The sequence below is a fragment of the Elgaria multicarinata genome, chromosome 7 (genome assembly GCF_023053635.1).
Source record: "Elgaria multicarinata webbii isolate HBS135686 ecotype San Diego chromosome 7, rElgMul1.1.pri, whole genome shotgun sequence".
Lineage (NCBI taxonomy): Eukaryota > Metazoa > Chordata > Lepidosauria > Squamata > Anguidae > Elgaria > Elgaria multicarinata.
Window position 1 is genome coordinate 114648811 of NC_086177.1, and position 20538 is coordinate 114669348.

The 20538-nt window shown below is 48.1% G+C and overlaps 1 protein-coding gene across 1 annotated transcript in view; it reads right to left on the bottom strand.

The window, feature by feature from the left end:
* Positions 1 to 17206, bottom strand: part of SLC39A4 (solute carrier family 39 member 4) — a 41249-nt gene extending 24043 nt beyond the window's left edge. Inside the window, exons 1-2 of the mRNA XM_063131375.1 lie at positions 17197 to 17206; positions 16568 to 16785 (exon numbers count right to left, since the gene is read on the bottom strand). Of these exons, the coding sequence (XP_062987445.1) occupies positions 16568 to 16785; positions 17197 to 17206 (228 nt within the window). The remainder of the gene's footprint in view (positions 1 to 16567; positions 16786 to 17196) is intronic.
* Between the last annotated feature and the right edge of the window lie 3332 nt (positions 17207 to 20538).

The window sequence follows — 20538 nt, forward strand, 5'->3', positions numbered from 1 at the left end:
GACCCTGGGAAATGGCTCAGAACATTCGGAGGGCCCGGGAGCGCAGCTGAACAGTTTAGCGTGTGGTGTCAGAAACCAGGAAATGGGCCAGGCTTATCATAGAATCATAGAATCATAGAATAGCAGAGTTGGAAGGGGCCTACAAGGCCATCAAGTCCAACCCCCTGCTCAAGGCAGGAATCCGCCCTAAAGCATCCCTGACAGAGGGTTGTCCAGCTGCCTCTTGAAGGCCTCTAGTGTGGGAGAGCCCACGACCTCCCTAGGTAACTGGTTCCATTGTCGTACTGCTCTAACAGTCAGGAAGTTTTTCCTGATGTCCAGCTGGAATCTGGCTTCCTTTATCTTGAGCCCGTTATTCCGTGTCCTGCACTCTGGGAGGATCGAGAAGAGATCCTGTCCCTCCTCTGTGTGACAACCTTTTAAGTATTTGAAGAGTGCTCTCATGTCTCCCCTCCATCTTCTCTTCTCCAGGCTATAGTGTTGTGTGCAACAGCACGGCGTGTGGTTAGTCCAAACCACAGAGAGCCACCGTTTTGCTAACCACAGGCCCTGAAATGACCTCTGAACCGGGCCATCATCTTCCATATTTTGGAAAATAAAATGGAAACACCCAGTCGATTCTTGCAAAACAGTCACTGCTGCTCACGGCTGACACATTTCTTGAGAGAAGTATTTAGACGTGACCAAGCAACCCTCAGTTATATTTCCTGTTGCTTTCTTTAGCACAGTCACTTTTGTGTATGGTGGAAATGACTTTACTCTCGAAATGCCACTTTAGGGAGTAGTGTGTGGCATTTCGAGAGCACAGCTTACAGGGAATGAGTTGTACTGAAACGTGTATCACTGAGTCCCGCTCAACACAAGAAAGGTTTAAAGTTGATACAGTTTCAGGTATGAGAATACTGTCCGTCACTTGAACCCGGTTCTGGACTGGCTTGGCTCTTGGGTGTGTGTGTGAGTGTGCGTGTGTCTCTCAAACAAGTATCTTTGCGGTTCCTTATCTCTGGAATCACCTTCTAACATTATGCTATAATTGTACCGTATTTCTTCGATTCTAAGACACACTTTTTTCCCTAAAGTAACAGCTCTAAAAATTGGGTGCACCTTAGATTCGATGGCGCCTTAGAATCGAAGAAATACGGTAATTACATTTGTCGAGTCTGCAGCGGGACAGGCGGGGAAAGAGGGTAGGGGGTGAAGAGCCAGCGAGAGAGAAGGGAGTGGAGAGAGAAGCGGGGGGGGGGGGAGAGAGGCAACGTCTCGGAGCATCTCAAACGTTGCCACCAGGAGCCGGCTGGGAGGGACCCCTGCTCCATCAGGCCAGCGAGCTTCCAAAGAGCTCGGCCTCGCCTCTGTTAAGGAGATGGGAAGCGGAAGAATCACCTGAGCAGCGCTGGTTGGGCTCGCCCGCCCACCCCCTCCCGTCCGTGTGAATGGTGCAGACCAGCTTTTGAATGCATGTGTGGCTGTCCGTTCCCAGGCAGGGGACGATTGGTTCCTGCTTCCCATTCATGTAACCTGCCTCTACGCGTGTGCGTGTGGGTGCGCGCCCGCGTGTCTGTGTCTCGCTCGCTCCCTGTTCCTCTCCCCCTCCGCTGCGTGTATGTACCGTAAAATTGCTTTGCTGGCTGATTGGAGAAATTTATTTTTTCTTCGAATCAAAGCTTTTTTTCCCTGTTGGTGGCACTGAAATTAGTGTGCGCCTTAGATTCGATGGCGTCTTACAATCGAAGAAATACAGTAATTGTTTCTCTCTGCCTCTTCTTTTTACTCTCTGTGACTGCCTTGGTGCTGCACGTTCAAGCAACTTTCTCTACACATCTGTAAAGAAACAAATCTGTCAGTCGCTGGAGTTTCATTCAAAATGAGAAGGGAACCGGCTCATTACAGACTAAGTTCAGCAGCTGATTACCTGATAATACTAAAAATTTACAGAGCGGAACCAGACTCACTCTTGGAACAAACCACGAGCTGGAAGTGCAAAAGCACAAGGTTCAACAGATGAAGGCCGCCCGCTTGGCATAGATGGAGTGGGGGGGAACCTTCTTTGGGGTGGGGTGAAAATGGTGCTTCTTGAAATGATTGCAATGAAGCACCCCCACTTTGAAACAAGGGGGTTGAAAGAGAAGAATGGCAGCGCTCAATCCTCGGTGGGGGGGGGAAGAAGGGGCAGAAGAAAGATTGGAAAACGTTCTAATTTGCACTGATAAGGGCAAGAAAAGTTACTTATTGAAAGCCATCAACACAAGCAATGAGGAAATGGGTGTGTGGGGGGGAGACACTGATTGTTCCTTTCCAGAAAGGAAAGGAGGCAACACACAGCTATCTGTCAAATGGGTCAGGAATGAGCCGTCTTTATAGCTTTCTTAAATGCTAAAAGATTGTCAAGTTGACAGTCTCCTCCGACAGGACATTCCACAGCCTGGGAGCAGCAGAAGAGAAGGTCCTCTGGGTAATGGTTGTCAGCTTGAATTTGGCAGACTGAAGTAGATCCTTCCCAGAGGATCTGAGGGTACGGGGCGGATTGTACGGGAGAAGGCATTCCCGCAGGTAGAATCATAGAATCATAGAATAGCAGACTTGGAAGGGGCCTACAAGGCCATCGAGTCCAACCCCCTGCTCAAGGCAGGAATCCACCCTAAAGCATCCCTGACAGATGGTTGTCCAGCTGCCTCTTGAAGGCCTCTAGTGTGGGAGAGCCCACAACCTCCCTAGGTCACTGATTCCATTGTTGCACTGCTCTAACAGTCAGGAAGTTTTTCCTGATGTCCAGCTGGAATCTGGCTTCCTTTAACTTGAGCCCGTTATTCCGTGTCCTGCACTCTGGGAGGATCGAGAAGAGACCCAAACCGTGTAGGGCTTTAAAGGTAATAACCAACACTTTATACTTCGCCCGGAAATTAATTAGCAGCCAGTGAAGAGATTTTAAAACTGGCGTAATGTGGTCCCCCACTAGGTGTACCAGTGACCAGCCTGGCTGCCATATTTTGAATTAATTGAAGTTTCCGGACTAGACACAAAGGTAGCCCTATGTAGAGCACATTGCAGAAGTCGAGCCTCGAAGTTACCAGCGCGTGCACAACCGTCTTTAGGTCTTCCGACTCCAGGAAGGGGTGCAGCTGGCATATCAGCCAAAGCTGATAGTAGGCACTCCTGGCTGTCACATCTATCTAGCTGTCATTTGGAGCGACGGATCCAGAAGCACCCCCAAGCTGTGAACACAGTCTTTCAAGGGGAGTGTAGCCCCATCCAGAACTGGTTGGCACACCTCCAAACCCAGGTAGTGGTCTTTGACAGCGAGCACATCTGTCTTGTCTGGATTCAGCTTCAGTTTGTTTTTCCTCATCCAGCCCATTACTGCCTCTATGCATTCATTCAGAGGAGACACACTATCCTTCGCTGACGCTGTTGTTGAAGGCATAGAGAAGTATATTTGGGTGTCATCAGCATACTGATAGCACCCCGCCCCAGGCCTCCGGATGATCTCTCCCAGCAGTTTCAATAGCATTGAGGAAAGGGTGGCACCTTCTTTGAGGAGCAGCTATCCCCAAGCATCACCATCTGGAACCTGCCTGAGAGGTAGGACCGGAACCACCGAAGGACAGTGCCCCCAATTCTCAGTCCCCTCAGGCGATCAGACTGTTAGAGCAGTACGACAATGGAATCAGTTACCTAGGGAGGTTGTGGGCTCTCTCACACTAGAGGCATTCAAGAGGCAGCTGGACAACCATCTGTCAAGTATGCTGTAGGGTGGATTCCTGCACTGAGCAGGGGGTTGGACTCGATGGCCTTGTAGGCCCCTTCCAACTCTGCTATTCTATGATTCTATGATTCTATGATCCAGAAGGATACAATGGTGGATGGTATCGAAAGCCGCTGAGAGGTCCAAAAGTACCAGCAGGGACACACTCCCCCTGTCAGTACTCAGGCGTAGATCATCCGCTAAGGTGACCATAGTGGTCTCAACTCCGTATCCTGCTCTGAAGCCAGATACAGAGAGATAGATAGATAGATAGATAGATAGATAGATAGATAGATAGATAGATAGAAGGTATACCACTTGTGTATCACCACCCCAACCTGCATACAATGCTGAAGGCCTCCGTTACTGGAAGTTGGAAGGTGACCATTAGCTTTATCTGAGAAGCTTCAGCTTAGTGGTAGAGTAGATGATTCATGTGTGGAAAGCCCCAGGTTCACATTCTGGTATCTCTAGCCAAAAGGATCAGATAGGAGCTGATGGGAGACTTGGGAGGTGCCACAAGTTGGTGTAAACAATGCTATAGTGACCGCTCATCTGAGCCACAAGTCACTGTAAACAATGCTATCTTGACCGATTATCTGAGCTGGTGTAAGGCAGCTTCCTGTGTCTGTAACACTATGTTTCATACATGCAAGTCATTCTTCATGTGAGCAGAGCCTTTGTGCTATAGGCAAGTCTCAACTTGTCTCAAAGGCTAAGTAAAACGATTTCGAGTTAAAGGAAAGGTGACCCTGCGTCTTTGCTTTTGAGGTGCAGATGGAGGGAGAGAATATTGCCCTTCCTCTCCTGCTGAAGTCCTGAGGAAGATACCTCCCTCTGAAAGTGATATTTGCATTAGAAGGAAATCTACCATTAGCACCAATGTGGGATTCCCCTCATACACCTGCACATGCCGGCTTCACAGGAAGGATGGTGTGATGGCATGGGATGTTGCAACCTTGATGAAGCTAAGCGGGCCTAGGCCCGGTCAGTTTCTGGAAGGGCGACTACCAGGGAACCCCATGTACATTGATTCCTGCATTGAGTAGGGGGTTGGACTATGATGGCCTCGTAGGCCCCTTCCAACTCTATGATTCTATGATTCTTCTCAGAACTGCAGCTGGAGAAGAAACAATTAAATCCCCCTTCCCAGTCTGCTGTGGTTTTGACCGTTATCCGCCCCCACCATTGATGCTACCTGCATTTCTAAAAACCTACATCTTAAATGCAAAGTTACATTTAAAGCCGTGTCTAGTTTGAACCTTCCTCTTTGGCCATTGTCAGTTTCACACAGTGGATGCTGGCTTGTCAGGTGTCAGTTCAGGCGGTTATCTGCAATCCTTCTTTCACAGTGAAGACAGATGCAAAGAATTCATTCAGCATCTCTGCGATCTCCTTATCCTCCATTAGGATTCCTTCAACTCCCTTGTCATCCAACAGTTTAACCACCTCCCTATCCAGTTTCCTGCTTCTGGTGTATTTAAGCATATCTTTAATTGCTGACCTTAAATTGTGAACCGCCCAGGGAGCTTCGGCTACTGGGCGGAATAAAAATGCAATAAATAAATAAATAAACAAATTAAATGTTATTAGTGATATGCTCTTCAAAAGTCTTATTTGCATTTCTCTGCTTGCATTTCTTTTTTGCAATTTTTGTGAACCGCCCAGAGAGCTTCAGCTATTGGGCGGTATAGAAATGTAATAAATAAATAAATAAATAAGTCGGTGATTGTTTTTGCATTTGGGAAAGACTTCCATTTTCTGAAGCCCTTTTTCTTTAACAGTTTCCATGGCACTGTTTATTAACCATTGCTGGTGACCTTTTAGACCTGGTGGTACATTTCCTGATCTGTGCTATACACATTGCAGCTGAGCTTCTGTTCTGCTTCTGAGTAACATCCAAGCATTCTGGAGAGATTCAACTACTTGACTTCCATTTGAACTTCCTTTTTACAAGTCCCCTCATTTTAGAGACCTTTCTTCTTTTGAAATCAAAGGTGACCGTCCTGAACTACTTTGGCAATTTCCCACTTATCTATAAATTGAATCTGATAGCACTGTGGTCACACTGAATCATAGAATAGCAGAGTTGGAAGGGGCCTACAAGGCCATCGAGTCCAACCTCCTGCACAATGCAGGAATCCACCCTAAAGCATCCCTGACAGATGGTTGTCCAGCTGCCTCTTGAAGGCCTCTAGTGTGGGAGAGCCCACCACCTCCCCAGGCCACTGGTTCCATTGTCGTGCTGCTCTAACAGTCAGGAAGTTTTTCCTGATGTCCAGCTGGAATCTGGCTTCCTGCAACTTGAGCCCGTTATTTCGTGTCCTGCACTCTGGGAGGATCGAGAAGAGATCCTGGCCCTCCTGTGTGTGACAACCTTTGAAGTATTTGAAGAGTGCTATCCTGTCTCCCCTCAATCTTCTCTTCTCCAGGCCAAACATGCCCAGTTGTTTCAGTCTCTCATCATAGGCCTTTGTTTCCAGACTCCTGATCATCCTTGTTGCCCTCCTCTGAACACGCTCCAGCTAAGGAAAGCCATATCCATAAGCAGTCCCTACAGAATCATCTTACAATCTGGGGGATGCTTAGACATTGTGGAATACAGGAAACTGCTTTATACCGAGTCTAGCCATTGGTCCAATTAGCCTAGTAATATTGACCCTGACTAACAGCAGTTCTCCAGTGTTTCAGGCAAGATTTTTCTCCTAACCCTACCTGGAGAAGTCGAAGGTTGAATCTGGAATCTTCTGCATGCAAAACAGATGTGCTGACACATACCTATGACCTCTCCCTAATATTTCCCTCGAGCAGCTCTGATACCAATGAAGCCTGAGAAACCTCCTTCCGTAATGCTCTGGAATAACTCTTCCCTAAGCAATGGTGGGAAATGGGACCATCTTTAACACTTGCAACTTAGAATCATAGAATCATAGAATTGGAAGGGGCCTCTAAGGCCATCAAGTCCAACCCCCTGCTCAATGCAGGAATCCATCTTCAAACAACCCTGACTTCAGCAGGCGCAACTTTTCTTTCCCCTGCAGCACTGTCACACCTGCCGAAACTCCTTCTTCAGCACCATCATTAAAGGTACAGGACGCCTTCCCGCTTCCTTTGCGTCTGGTTATCGCCAGCCTTTTCTCTTTCAGTTCTGTGAGTCATCCCTTCCTCCTGAGTATGCACACACCTCTCTTCATGCTGCGGTGGGTAGTGTACGAGCACCCCAGGGGAGGCTGGTATATCCAGCCCAAGTCAAAGAGTCGGAGTCGTCACAGGTGCCTGCGTGTCTCCTCATTGCGAAACAGGAGGAAGGAGAGCAGGCAGAGCAGGCTGGGACACATTGCTCTCCTCTCCCCCACAGCCTGCGCTAAGCAGGAATAGGAGCACCAACGGATTAACGGGGAACCCTGGAAAAACAGAGGTGCTTTTGCGGGGTGGGGAGGAGGGGAAATCCAGGAACTTAGCGTGCCTGGGTGCCCCTGCAGATGTGCAGTCCGCATGCATGTTTGGAAATAAGATGTAGCGCTGCCTCTGAACTTCTATATTTCATTTGGAGGGTAGAATCAAAGAATCATAGAATAGCAGAGTTGGAAGGGGCCTACAAGGTCATCGAGTCCAACCCCCTGCTCAAGGCAGGAATCCACCCTAAAGCATCCCTGACAGAGCGTTGTCCAGCTGCTTCTTGAAGGCCTCTAGTGTGGGAGAGCCCACAACCTCCCTAGGTAACTGATTCCATTGTCGTACTGCTCTAACAGTCAGGAAGAACCATTGGTGATCAGACTAAATGTGGTTGCTGGGTGAAAGTACCACCATTATCTCTCTCTCCCCCACTCCTTCCCTTGCATTCTCTCTCTTTTTAAACGTTCTGCCCACCCACTCACCCCAGGAAAGACTCTCGTTGAGCTTTCTGGATGGTAACTAGGACAACCCCAAACACAGGCTGCTTTCATCCCCTCTTCTGGAAGCAAACACATCAAATGGGAAGGAAGGGGCAGAGTATTTGAATGCATTTGATGTGAAGGAGAAGCAAAGGCCTTGCTAAATAAATAAATAATGGCTCCATTGATTCCCCCCCTCCCCTCCCCAGACTGTGGATCATAGCAAAGGGGAGGTGACACACCTTCTGGGATACACGAGTGGGGGGCGGGGAGGCGACGGGGGGGGTTTGTGTTTTTCCTTCTAGCTGCGAGAAAAGCTTTCTGAACTGTGATGGTAAATGCAGGTGAGTGGATGGGGAGTTAAAGGCAGCCCTGCAGAGATGGCAGTGGGTTTATTTGGGGGTGCCGTTAGAGACAGAAGTGAATCTCAGAACCTCAGAAGCGCCCTGATGCTGGATCAGACCAAGGGCCCATGTAGTCCAGCACTCTGTTCACTCAGTGGACAACCAGCTGTCAACCAGGAATCCACAAGGAGGCCATGGATGCAACAGGCACCCTTCTACCCATGTTCCCAAGAAGGAAGAGGACTGATCATGAGGGTCTGATTCTACAAGAAGCTCTCCTTTGCAAGCCTGATTGAAGTGTCTGGCTGTTGTGCCAGAAATGCACTTGCACCATTTGCATTCATTTATGGGGTTTGGGCAGAATCATAGAATCATAGAATCGCTGAGTTGGAAGGGGCCTACAAGGCCATCGAGTCCAACCCCCTGCTCAATGCAGGAATCCACCCTAAAGCATCCCTGACAGAGGGTTGTCCTGCTGCCTCTTGAAGGCCTCTAGTGTGGGAGAGCCCACAACCTCCCTAGGTAACTGGTTCCATTGTCGTACTGCTCTAACGGGAAGTTTTTCCTGATCATAGAATCATAGAATAGCAGAGTTGGAAGGGGCCTAAAAGGCCATTGAGTCCAACCCCCTGCTCAGTGCAGGAATCCACCCTAAAGCATCCCTGACAGGTGGTCGTCCAGCTGCCTCTTGAAGGCCTCTAGTGTGGGAGAAGAGCCCACAACCTCCCTAGGTAACTGGTTGCAGCAGAAGAACTTCCCACTGGCCAAGCTCTGAGTAAAATGCATGAGACTTCACAAGTTCTTTGGGCAGAGTTTCAGTGGCTGTTCTAGAGCATAACTCTTGAAATCACACCCTCAGCTTTCATTTGGCTTTGCTTCCCAGCAAAAAACAATTCTAACATTATATCTTCCAGCCTGTCAACTTCTAGAAGTTCTATTCATAGCGTGGGCATCACTACGCGTTACAACCAATGCAGTAGTTAGTTACACACCCTCTGCTTTCCGTTTGCTCTTGCAACATCTTTGTTTGAGCTCAGAGGCAATGCTGTTCCTTCCTCCCCACTGGCTCAGTCACACCAGCTCAAACAGTTCCTCTCCAAGGAAACTCAATCCCACTGCCCACACCAGCGTTTCACTCGCCCCACCACTTTTCGGAGCAATGAGAATTTCCGAGGTTTCCGCCACTTGGATTGATCTTCCTTGACTGGAGAGAGAACTAGAGATCGGGACATTTTGATAATACTGATTTTATTTACAGATATACAAGCAGATCATAATGGAAGCAAACAGCATTTGCATCTCTACTGGATGACAGATCCTCTACTTCTGAACCCTACGGAAAGCTTCCCTGCATCACAAAGTGCCTTCAGCCAATACCCCTCTCTCTCTGTATTGGTTTGCACATAATGACAACCCAGAGTATGGGTTGAATCATGGGTTGTTGTTGAATTGTGGGTTATTGTTACATGTGAACCTTGAACTATGATTTAATTATGGGTTGATAACCATGAATAACCCAAGAAGGGAACCCATGTTTTGTTGTTGGGTTTTGGATTCTGGGTTGCTCTTAGTTAACAACCCATTGTTAAGCCATAGTGCAGGGTTCACACGTAACAACAATCCAGGATTCAACAGCAATCCATACTCTGACATTACTCTTACTGTCCTTCCTTCATGTCCTATCTGTCCCCAACTGCTTCTTTTGTTCCCTCATGCAGGCACCACAATCAAGTGCTGCCTTTATTGGGGGTGGGGGGGAGAGAGAGAGAGAGAGAGGGTGCCTCCTTCTCAAAGCTCTGATGGCTAACAGGCAAGAGAGATCTCCAGGTATTTTCCAACCATTCACTCCCACTGAAAAATATCAACCACCCACCCTGGGCAATTAACAAGAAATTTCCCTAACAAAGGAGTGGCTGGCCAGCCCTGACAATGTCCACCCCCAAACCGCCCACAGCTCTAGTCTCTGAGAGTTTAGCCACTGGCCATTCCTAAACCCAGTCTAAACTTCATCCCACGTACCTGCTTCCCTCGGATTATCCCCGTAGAGCTAAACTGTTGCAGTTGTTGTTTTTGCTACCGGGTGACAGCGATCCTTTGCATACCAAGAAGTGAGTTTAAGGGGGGGAATTTAAAAAATAATTAAAAAATCAACAGATGACCCAATTCAATTCAAATTTGGTATGCTTAAAGCTCTCCCTAATATTTATTTATTTATTTATTTATTTATTTATTTATTTATTACATTTTTATACCGCCCAATAGCAGAAGCTCTCTGGGCGGTTCACAAAAATTAAAACCACAATAAAACACCCAACAGGTTAAAAACACAATTACGAAATACAGTATAAAAAGCGCAACCAGGATAAAACCACACAGCAAAGTTGATATAAGATTAAAATACAGAGTTAAAACAGTAAAATTTAAATTTAAGTTAAAATTAAGTGTTAAAATACTGAGTGAATAAAAAGGTCTTCAGCTGACGACGAAAGGAGTACAGTGTAGGCGCCAGGCGGACCTCTCTGGGGAGCTCGTTCCACAACCGGGGTGCCACAGCGGAGAAAGCCCTCCTCCTAGTAGCCACCTGCCTCACTTCCTTTGGCAGGGGCTCACGGACAAGGACCCCTGTAGATGATCTTAAGGTCCAGGCAGGTACATATGGGAGGAGGCGTTCTTTCAGATAACCTGGCCCCAAACCGTTTAGGGCTTTAAATGTCAATACCAGCACTTTGAATCGGGCCCGGACCTGGACTGGCAGCCAATGAAGCTGGAAAAGGACTGGCATAATGTGATCTCGCCGGCCAGTCCCTGTTAATAACCTTGCTGCCCTATTTTGTACCAGCTGAAGCTTCCGGACCGTTTTCAAAGGCAGCCCCACGTATAACGCATTGCAGTAATCCAAGCGAGAGGTTATCAGAGCATGGATAACTGTAGCTAGGCTATCTCTGTCCAGATAAGGGCGTAGTTGGTATATCAACCTAAGCTGATAAAAGGTGCTCTTTGCCACTGAGTTCACCTGTGCCTCAAGTGACAGTTCTATATTTATTACTGTGCCAATTTTGGTGTCTTTATCTTTAAAGCTAACGTAGACGTAAGCATTTCTTTAAAATCCTACTCCTGCGCCCCAGCGGCGGCTCGGAAGATACGCTCAAAAAGTAGGGGCTAAATACAGCGAATCTTTTTTGCTTTATTGCACAATGAAGGCAGGATGCCTGGGAGTACTTCACAATCAAAGCAGATTCTAAGGTGGAAAACTTCTGAGTCCTTTGCATGCAATTTGCAGTGATTGCACAGTATAACGCTGGTGTGATAAAGCTCTAGCTCTGTCAATACACCCGTGGTCAGTTTCTTAAAAGGAAAAGGTAGCAGGAGCTCATTTGCGCTCCGAAGCTGTCCCATTTGACACGAATGCCTTGTTCCCTTCTATTATTATTTATTTATTTATTTATTTATATAGCACCATCCGTGTACATGGTGCTGTACAGAGTAAAACAATAAAATAGCAAAACCCTGCCGCCTAGGCTCACATTCTAATAGAATCATAATAAAACAATAAGAAGGGGAAGAGAATGCACCAAACGGGCACAGGGGAGAGTAAAACTAACAGTATAAAAGTCAGATCAAAATCAAGTTCTAAAAGCTTTAGAAAAAAAAGAAAAGTTTTTAGCTGAGCTTGGGAACCAGTTGTGAAAACCATGAAAATCAGCATTGCTTGCACATGGTCAGAGGCACTTCTGTCTGTGACCGGACCTAGGCCAAAAGTCAAATGAACGTTCTGAAGACAAATCCTGGGTGGGAAATGCAGGAACCAGGAACACGGCCGGGGGGGGGCTGTCGCTGCTGAGACACTGACGTAGGCTGAGCCTGCCCAGACGCACGCTTCATCTTATCCCAGATGGTTCAGGGTATGATTCACATGGTCTGACAGCCTCTCACAAATAGAGTGTGAAGCTCAACTTTTCAACTCAGCCCGCCGCAGTGATCAAACACACAACTGTCCATTGTTTTTGCAGGCTAAACATGGGGGAGAAATTATGATCCCAGCAGAACATGGGACAGAGCAATTCCATGACCCCCAGCATGGGATGAAAGGTTCAAAAAGACATGGTTGGCTGGCTGGCTAGTTAGTTTTCAGGGGTGAAATCTTCCTTTTTCACTGGGAAGGCTGCAGCTTTTCATGGGGATTGAACAGAGAGATGCAACCAAGACAGACAGAAACATAGCAGGCAGCATTCTGTTCTCACCGAGAGGGAGACGAAGTGGTGGAACAAGCAGTGAAGTGTCACCTGCCACATTTCAGCCTGTCATACAGTTATTAAAGGCACAGAAGCCCTTATCAGCCAAAAAGTTGGCAGCCGTGGCCCCAGCGGAGATCTTGTTGACAGGTTGCATTCCCACTGTGGTTTTCTAAAGTGTTTTTAATGGCTTAATACTTTAAAACCATCTAATACCCTTCAGTATAAAAGAAGCTGTTGAATTAAAACTGGGAGGCTACTTTGTGGTTTATTCTTTGCCACAGTTCAGAAATCGTCTTCAAGTGACTTCACTACCCGGGCAATTTCCATTACCCCAAGACACTTTTTCCCCCTTTGGTTTTCCTTTTCATTCTTTTTCGGTGGTTTCCCAAAAGACAAATCATAATACTTTAAGAATCCCTTTGACTAAACGCTTGCCTATACTGTGAGCTTTATCACACCAGCGTTACACTGTGCAATCCCTGCGAATTGCATGCAAAGGACTCAGAAGTTTTCCACCATATAATCTGCTTTGATTGTGAAGTACTCCCAGGCATCCTGCCTTCATTGTGCAATAAAGCAAAAACATTCGCCGTATTTAGCCCCTACTTTTTGAGCGTATCTTCCGAGCCGCCGCTGGGGCGCAGGAGCAGGATTTTAAAGAAATTATTACATCTGCGTAAGCTTTAAAGATAAAGACACCAAAATTGGCACAGTAATAGATATTAGGGAGAGCTTTAAGCATACCAAATTTAAATTGAATTGGGACATCCATTGATTTTTTAATGATTTTTTTTACATTTCCCCACTTAAACTCACTTCCTGGTATGCAAAGGATCGCTGTCGCCCGGTAGCAAAAACAACAACAACCACGAAAGCTTAGCGCTACGGGGATAATCCCAGGGAAGCAGGTATGTGGGATGAAGCTTTATCATCGGATGGGACCGGGAGAGAAAGGGGCTTCTTCCTAACCGGGAGGAACCCGGTCTGTTTACGGTCTGGAAGAACTGTTAATAATTGACCAGATTCCTGGGTGAGCTTGAAGTACCATTGAGAGTTCTTACAAATCAGGCCTAATGAGTTGGGGAGAAGCTCTTCCAGGTAACGAAGAAATGCGCACACTCCTTTAGCGTTGGCAAGCGGCAGGTATTTGGACAAGGGAAGCTGGTCTTGCAGAGGTGAGGAAAGGGGCACTTAAGATGCCTTCTTCCACACCCTCATTAAACGCTAAAGAGCCTCCCAAGCATTCTCCATTTATTTCCCAGCCCTTTGCCCAGGTTGAGGGGGGTGTCCCTAACTTGCCGGGTGATGCCAGAGGTACATTTTGGGTATGGCTGAGCAAGGCACTCAAGATTTATACTTTGAATGTTTTTAATTTTTGTGAACCGCCCAGAGAGCTCCGGCTATTGGGCGGTATAGAAATGTAATAAATAAATAAATAAATAAATAAATAAATTTCCTCTTTCCTGGATAGACACACTAGGTTGGATCCAGACCTTCTCAAGCTTAGGGTAGAAGACCCATTGAAGTTAATGGGAACGCCTCCTCCCATATGTACCTGCCCGGACCTTAAAATCATCCACAGGGTCCTTCTCCGCAAGCCCCTGCCAAAGGAAGTGAGGCAGGTGGCTTATAGGAGGAGGGCCTTCTCCGCTGTGGCACCCCGGCTGTGGAATGAGCTCCCCAGAGAGGTCCGCCTGGCGCCTACACTGTACTCCTTCCATTGCCAGCTGAAGACCTTTTTATTCTCTCAGTATTTTAACACTTAATTTTAACTTAAATTTAAATTTCACTGTTCTAATTCTGTATTTTAATCTTATATCAATTTCTGCTGCGTGGTTTTATCCTGGTTGTGCTTTTTATACTGTATTTTGTATTTTTGCTTTTAACCTGTTGGTTGTTTTATTATGGCTTTAATTTTTGTGAACCGCCCAGAGAGCTTCGGCTATCGGGCGGTATAAAAATGTAATAAATAAATAAATAATGGGACAAGCACGTTGGAATTAACTCATTGATTTTAATGGGTCTATTCTAAGCATGACTATTTGCAACCAACACACTGTTTTTCTAGACTTGCGCCCTAATTCCTCCCCAGTATCTGACCCTTTGGTATTCTGGGAAGTAAGTAGTAAAATATAATGTGTGCCTTCCCTTCTACATTCTCTCTCTCATGCAGAAGGGATCCGGGGAGGGGCAGCCACTCTAGGGAAGGGGGGCTCAGGGGCCTCACCCAACCAGCCCAGTCCCCTCCTCCTTTCTTCCAGGTGGCCTCAAAGCAGGTACATTCAGCATCTTATGAACCAGTCTCTGTAGCCATGTCTATAACAGCACCTAGGTCCGCAGGAATGAGTTGGGGGTCGCATAATTCATTCCTGCAGATCAAGCTGCTGTTAAAGGCTCAGCTACAGGGGCTGGTTCAGAAATTGGCCACCCCAGGGTCAAGCTTTGCATGAGCAGGCTTATCCATAGAGCAATTTCAATAGGGCATCTGCACCTTTGACAGCTGCATGGGAAGTAGAAATTCAACTGGTGCTGCTTTTGACAGTGAAATCCCACTGGAGCACTCTTGGGAGGATTGGCAGACCCCAAATAACAGGGAGTCAGCTATCAGGGCCAGAGGGCTTTATTGCAAATCTTTAAAAACAAGATTTTGCTCAATGTTTCCTTCTTCCTGGATGCACACACTGAGTTAGATCCAGAATTTGTCATACTAGTATTTGCTTTAGAAGGAAATCCCCCTTCTGGCACCCTTAGCTTCAGAAGAGGGGTTTTCCTCTGGACTGGGATGGGGCAGGAATGAGTTAAATCTCCGCAAGACCATGAATCATCAGAGTCTCTTCCCCACTACACACTCAGCTAATGCTATTTGCATTTTAAAACAAAAAACAGCACCATAACTGCAAAAATGAATAAATAAATATGCATTTAATAGGCTCCTTTGTCACTAAATTACGTCAGCTCTCCAAAATCAATTTCTTGTCACTTCGTGTTTATTAATCTGGGATAAATGCTCCTCCTCCACCCCAGTCATTCTGTACTCAGCCAGCAGCGTGGATTAGTCCCCCCCACAGCTTTACCTACAATCTAACGCTGACAGCGACCTGGGGGAGGGAGTGAACTGTGCTTTTACCTCTCTGTTTTCAGTGGTCTAAATGGCTGTTGAGCCCTTCCCAGCGGGATGGATGGGATGGCAAATTCATAGCCTCCCAACATGAAACCAGTGGCCCCAGGATGCTTCAAGACCGTGGGGGGCTCCCCAGTGCCACCAGTCAAAAAAGCACTGTGCAGCTATCCTGTCTTTTCCTCCTTAACGGATGAAGGAAAAGGATGGGAAAAGTGGTGGGAAAACATGGGAGGGCTACAAATGAAAGGTCACATCATCTGGACCCCCCGCTAAATTCTGTGAACGAGGCAGGGCAATTGCACAATAAAACCCTTGTCTGGAAGCACCCTAGGACTCACGCTCAGGGATCATGGCCTCCCCCACGACCACACACACACACCATCACGCACTCCTGAAGTCTTTAGTGCACCTTCCAGATGTGCTGGACTGCAACTCCCATCAGCCTCAGCGGTCCAGCGGGGGCTAATGGGAGCTGTAGTCCAACACATCTGGAAGGCGCGGGTTGAGGAAGGCTGCTTTAGTGATTCCAACTACTGTGAGCTGCCTTCGTCCGTTCTGCCTTCGCCCGCTCTCGGCCGATTTCAGAGCTGCGCTGTTTGTTCTCTTGCGTTAAAGTTGTAGTTGCAAAACCTCACTGCCTGACAACCTGTTATTACCCGTTCAAAACGAGCCTCGGCAGCGGATTAGAGGGCCGGTTGCACACTGCGGTGGTGCCTTAACATTGGGGTGTGCGCACAGGTGTGGGTGCATGGACTTACATGTCAGTACTGGAAACAAGACGGCCACACGGAAACCTTCCCAGACACCCCTCCGAGAGTTCACTTTTACAGACCCCGGGCAGGAGGCAGGAAGGATGGCCGCTTGCACTGGCCGCAATTCTCACCCAGCGCCCCCTCCCCAGAGGCAAATCCCGGTAGAATGATTTACCAGGGGAGCGGGAGCCGCGAGCAGGGCGCCTTTCTGGGAAGGTTGGAAGAGCGGGCGCATCTGCCCTTTCCAGCCGGGCCCAGGCACACCCGCACCCTCACTGCTTCGGGGGCCCCCTGTGGTCTCGCGCCCCTCTCCTGGGTGCCCCCCACCCCACCCTCAGGCCCGCTTCCCGCTCCCCAAGTGACTGCAGCCTGCCAGCAGTGCCTCTTCCTGCCAGGCGCCCTTTAGCCCTTTGCCCCCAGCGCTGGAGTTTGACCCAGGCACATCTGCCTGCCGCCAGGCCGGGGAAGATTGCGCCCGGCGGCCTGCGCCCTCGTTACCTTTCCACACGGCCCTGCTGGGCACTGCACACGAGCCGCCGCGATATTTAACAGGTCCTCCACGGCGCCCCGGGGCAGAGAGCCTTCGGCGCTCCGCGACAGGAGAGTCCACAGCGCCTGCACGGCGGGGTCCAGGCTGGGCGGCAGCAGCAGCAGCCCCGCGCCAGGCAGGGGCCTCAGGCCGAGCAGCAGGAGGGGGGCCAAGGTGAGCAGCATGGCTGGGCAGGCCAGGGCAAGGCCGTCGAGGGGAGAGGTCCTTCTGGGGCCAGGAGGGCCACTGCTGATGCCGCCAGGGAGGGAGGGAGGCTCCGCCAAGAAAGGACGGGGCAGGAGGCTCGGCGCCCTAGTCTCTCGGCTGCTCCGCTGCGCTGCCTCCGATGATTGGCTCAGGGTGAGATTGCCTCGGGTTAACCATTCCACAGAACCCGTCCAGCTCCGCAGGTGCCTCACCTTGACGGAGAGGCAGCAACTCTTGGCAAGAGGAGGAGGAGGAGGAGGAGGAGGAGGAGGAGGAGGAGAGAGGCAGCAATTTGCTTGAGCCGGGAGGGCCACGAGGAGCAGGCAGGCAGGCAGGCTGGGAGGAAATGGGTGCGCTCCAGCCTCTTGCCCAAGCGCCCTTATGAGCTCACCCAGCCACATCCCGTCTGGAGGAGAAGGGGGTGCTCCGCTATTGCATAACCCAGGCTGGGCGGAAGAAGAGGAGGTGATGGGGCAGCAGACAGGGCCCTTTCGCAAGGGATGCTCAGATCTCTTTCCAGAGTGAGTCACCTGCGTGGCCCAGGCGTCACGCAAACAAACAAACAGAAAAGTCGCCAAATAGTGGGAGCGCTGCTGTCCCAGCCAGAATTCGATCCTCCAGGCTAGGTGCCAGCAGGGAGGGGGGAAGGATTAGGGTGGGGGGAGGCGTGTTGCTCACTCTTGCCCTGTTATTTCACTGCGCCCTTTAGTCTGCATTAAAAGAGAGAGAAAGGACACGCGCTGCCCGTGCACATAGCTCCTTGGCGTTCTCTCCTGGAAGGGGGGGGCAGTACTTTGCACATGCTCAGAGGAGGTCAGATCAAGGTGCAGAAGTTTTGAATACAAAAGTGGACAACCTCAGATAGAAAAGAAAAAAGAAAAAAAAGAGCCATTAAGAAGAAGAAGAAAAAACAGAACGTACATTTTAGCTGATGCAGGTTTCTCATGTGAATTATAAATACTGGCAATTGCAAAGGCTGATTTCATAGAATCATAGAATAGCAGAGTTGGAAGGGGCCTACAAGGCCATCGAGTCCAACCCCCTGCTCAATGCAGGAATCCACCCTAAAGCATCCCTGACAGATGCTTGTCCAGCTGCCTCTTGAAGGCCTCGAGTGTGGGAGAGCCCACAACCTCCCTAGGTCACTGGTTCCATTGTCGTACTGCTCTAACAGTCAGGAAGTTTTTCCTGATGTCCAGCTGGAATCTGGCTTCCTTTAACTTGAGCCCGTTATTCCGCGTCCTGCACTCTGGGAGGATCGAGAAGAGATCCTGGCCCTAATAAATCAGATCCTGATTTATTAGGCATTGCTTGTGAATGCAGCCTTGACACATTTGTAGGGAAGGGAGGTGTGAGCTGTGAGCATGCAACAAAGGAAAAGGCACAAAGGATGACTTTGAAGAGCTGCGAACGGAGAGTGTTTTGGCAGAGGCTGCGTCTCATTGTGCCACTGCAAATACACTGGGTCTGTTCAGATGACATGCTAAGCCGTGGTTATGCCACTAACCCTTTTGCAGCAAATGCTTAGTGAAAATGTTTAAACCGAGGTTATGTAGTAGCCACCATGGTCACATGACATGCTAAGCCCCAATGTTTAGCTCAAAATGCTTAACCACTGTGGGCTCAGTGTGCTGTCTGAACAGGGTCTCTATAAAATAGTGTAATTTTGGTGATTTCTAAATATTTATTTCTTTATTTATTGCATTTCTATACCGCCCAATAGCCGAAGCTCTCTGGGCGGTTCACAAAAATTAAAACCATTCAAAGTATAAAACAACAGTATAAAACCATAATATAAAATGCAGTATAAAAGCACAACCAGGATAAAATCAGCAGCGGTGCAGAAATACAAATTTAAAATGCAAATTTAATACAGCAAAGTTAAAATTAATTTATAGACTGTTAAAATGCTGAGGGAATAAAAAGGTCTTCACCTGACATCTAAAAGAATATAGTTTAGGTGCCAGGCAAACCTCCTTAGGGAGCTAATTCCACAGCCGGGGTGCCACAGCAGAGAAGGCCCTGCTCCTGGTAGCCACCTGCCTCATTTCCTTTGGCAGGGCTCATGGAGAAGGACCCCCTGAGGATGACCTTAGGGGCCAGGCAGGCACATATGGGAGGAGGCGTTCCTTCAAATAGCCTGGCCCCAAGCCGTTTAGGGCTTTAAATGTTAATACCAGCACTTTGAATTGGGCCTGGACCTGGACTGGCAGCCAATGAAGCTGGAAAAGGACTGGCGTGATGTGGTCTCATTGGCCAGTCCCCGTTAGTAACCGTGCTGAAGTGATGATTGTTTATGCACGTGCCACCATTCCTTCAGCTTCACCTCCCCAGCTACTAGGGGGATGGGAAGAGATCTCTGCTGTTTTCTTCATGTGGGATTCTGGGATCAAGAATGTAAAGATCCTGTTTCACCCAGCTTTCTCCCACTGGAACGACTAAAGCCTACGACCCAGGCATCTGGAATCACGCTGTTGCTTCTCTGCCATGCCCTTTCTCCAGGTGGGAAGAGAACCCAGGAGTCATTTCAGCCAGTTTCAGCAGCAAGCACCTTGATCCGTCACCTTGGACAACTCAAGCATCTGTCCCTCTGAAGTGTCCAGACAGACAGCACCAAAGTAATCAATATGTGATCACTTTAATGGAGAGGAGTGAGCTGCACAGGGCTGGTTTATATACTGCATTCTTAAGGGCACATGCTTGTTGTTGTTGTTTTTAAAAAGCATATAACCAGACTATGAATGTGTTAATGAGGCAAATACATAGTTGGGGGCATGTGCATCAGACAGGTGCACTTCCTAGAGTACTGGGATTGGTCACAGCTGCCTGCTGAGTGTACAAATGATGGCCAGCCCACCTTTCCTACCAAATGAAATGTGGACAGGCTTTTTGGTACACTTTTAAAATAACAACAATATAACACTCCTTTGCTTATGTTTTATTACCTCTTTTCTTGGTTGATAATCTAGAAACTAGTTGCAAACTATTAAAAACGAAAAACAGAATGAGGAATCAGGGCATAGAAGCTGAAACTGAGTAGAACAAGAAGTCCCAAGTTTAAGTCTTGCTAGGTAGCCGCATGCTAGAGCACAGGCTTTGAATGCAGACTGTCTCCCACTCAGGGCTAGGAATTAATCCTTCGAGAAACCCTCAGAGAGCCATTGCTGCCAGTCAGTGTCGATGATACTGGGCTAGATGGACCAAGGGCTCCTCTAAACAAGTGATTTATTGCACGCAAGTGATTGGCCACTCATGGAAGGTTTTCAGGTCTATTACATGATGTCAGCAACAACCAGGATGTCTTTGGCGGTATCCCTTAGAAATCCTGCTATAAAAAGAACCACTTTTAATATGGTAATATTTGGGGGAAAGCTGGATCTTTGACACTGGATGGCACTGTCTCAGAAGAAGTGAAGCGAGGGGAAGTATTAAATTCAATGGTTGCCCTTCTCCGCCCATGTAATGCAGCCCAGAACAATCATGCAAAAGGACTAGAAAGCACAAAACCCTGGGTAAGCAACACAATTTCCCCTTAATGCATGGGAAGTGTTTTGAATGCTCTAGGTTATAAGTAACTGTAATTTACGACAAAAAAGTGTATTGTGGCACCTTAAAGATGAAGAGTTCTACTGTGGCAAACCCCCACTTCATCAGATTCAAAATAAGCTCCAGCCTGGAGCTCTCCATGGAGAAGGATTTTGGAATTGTTGTAGATCACAAGCTGAATATGAGC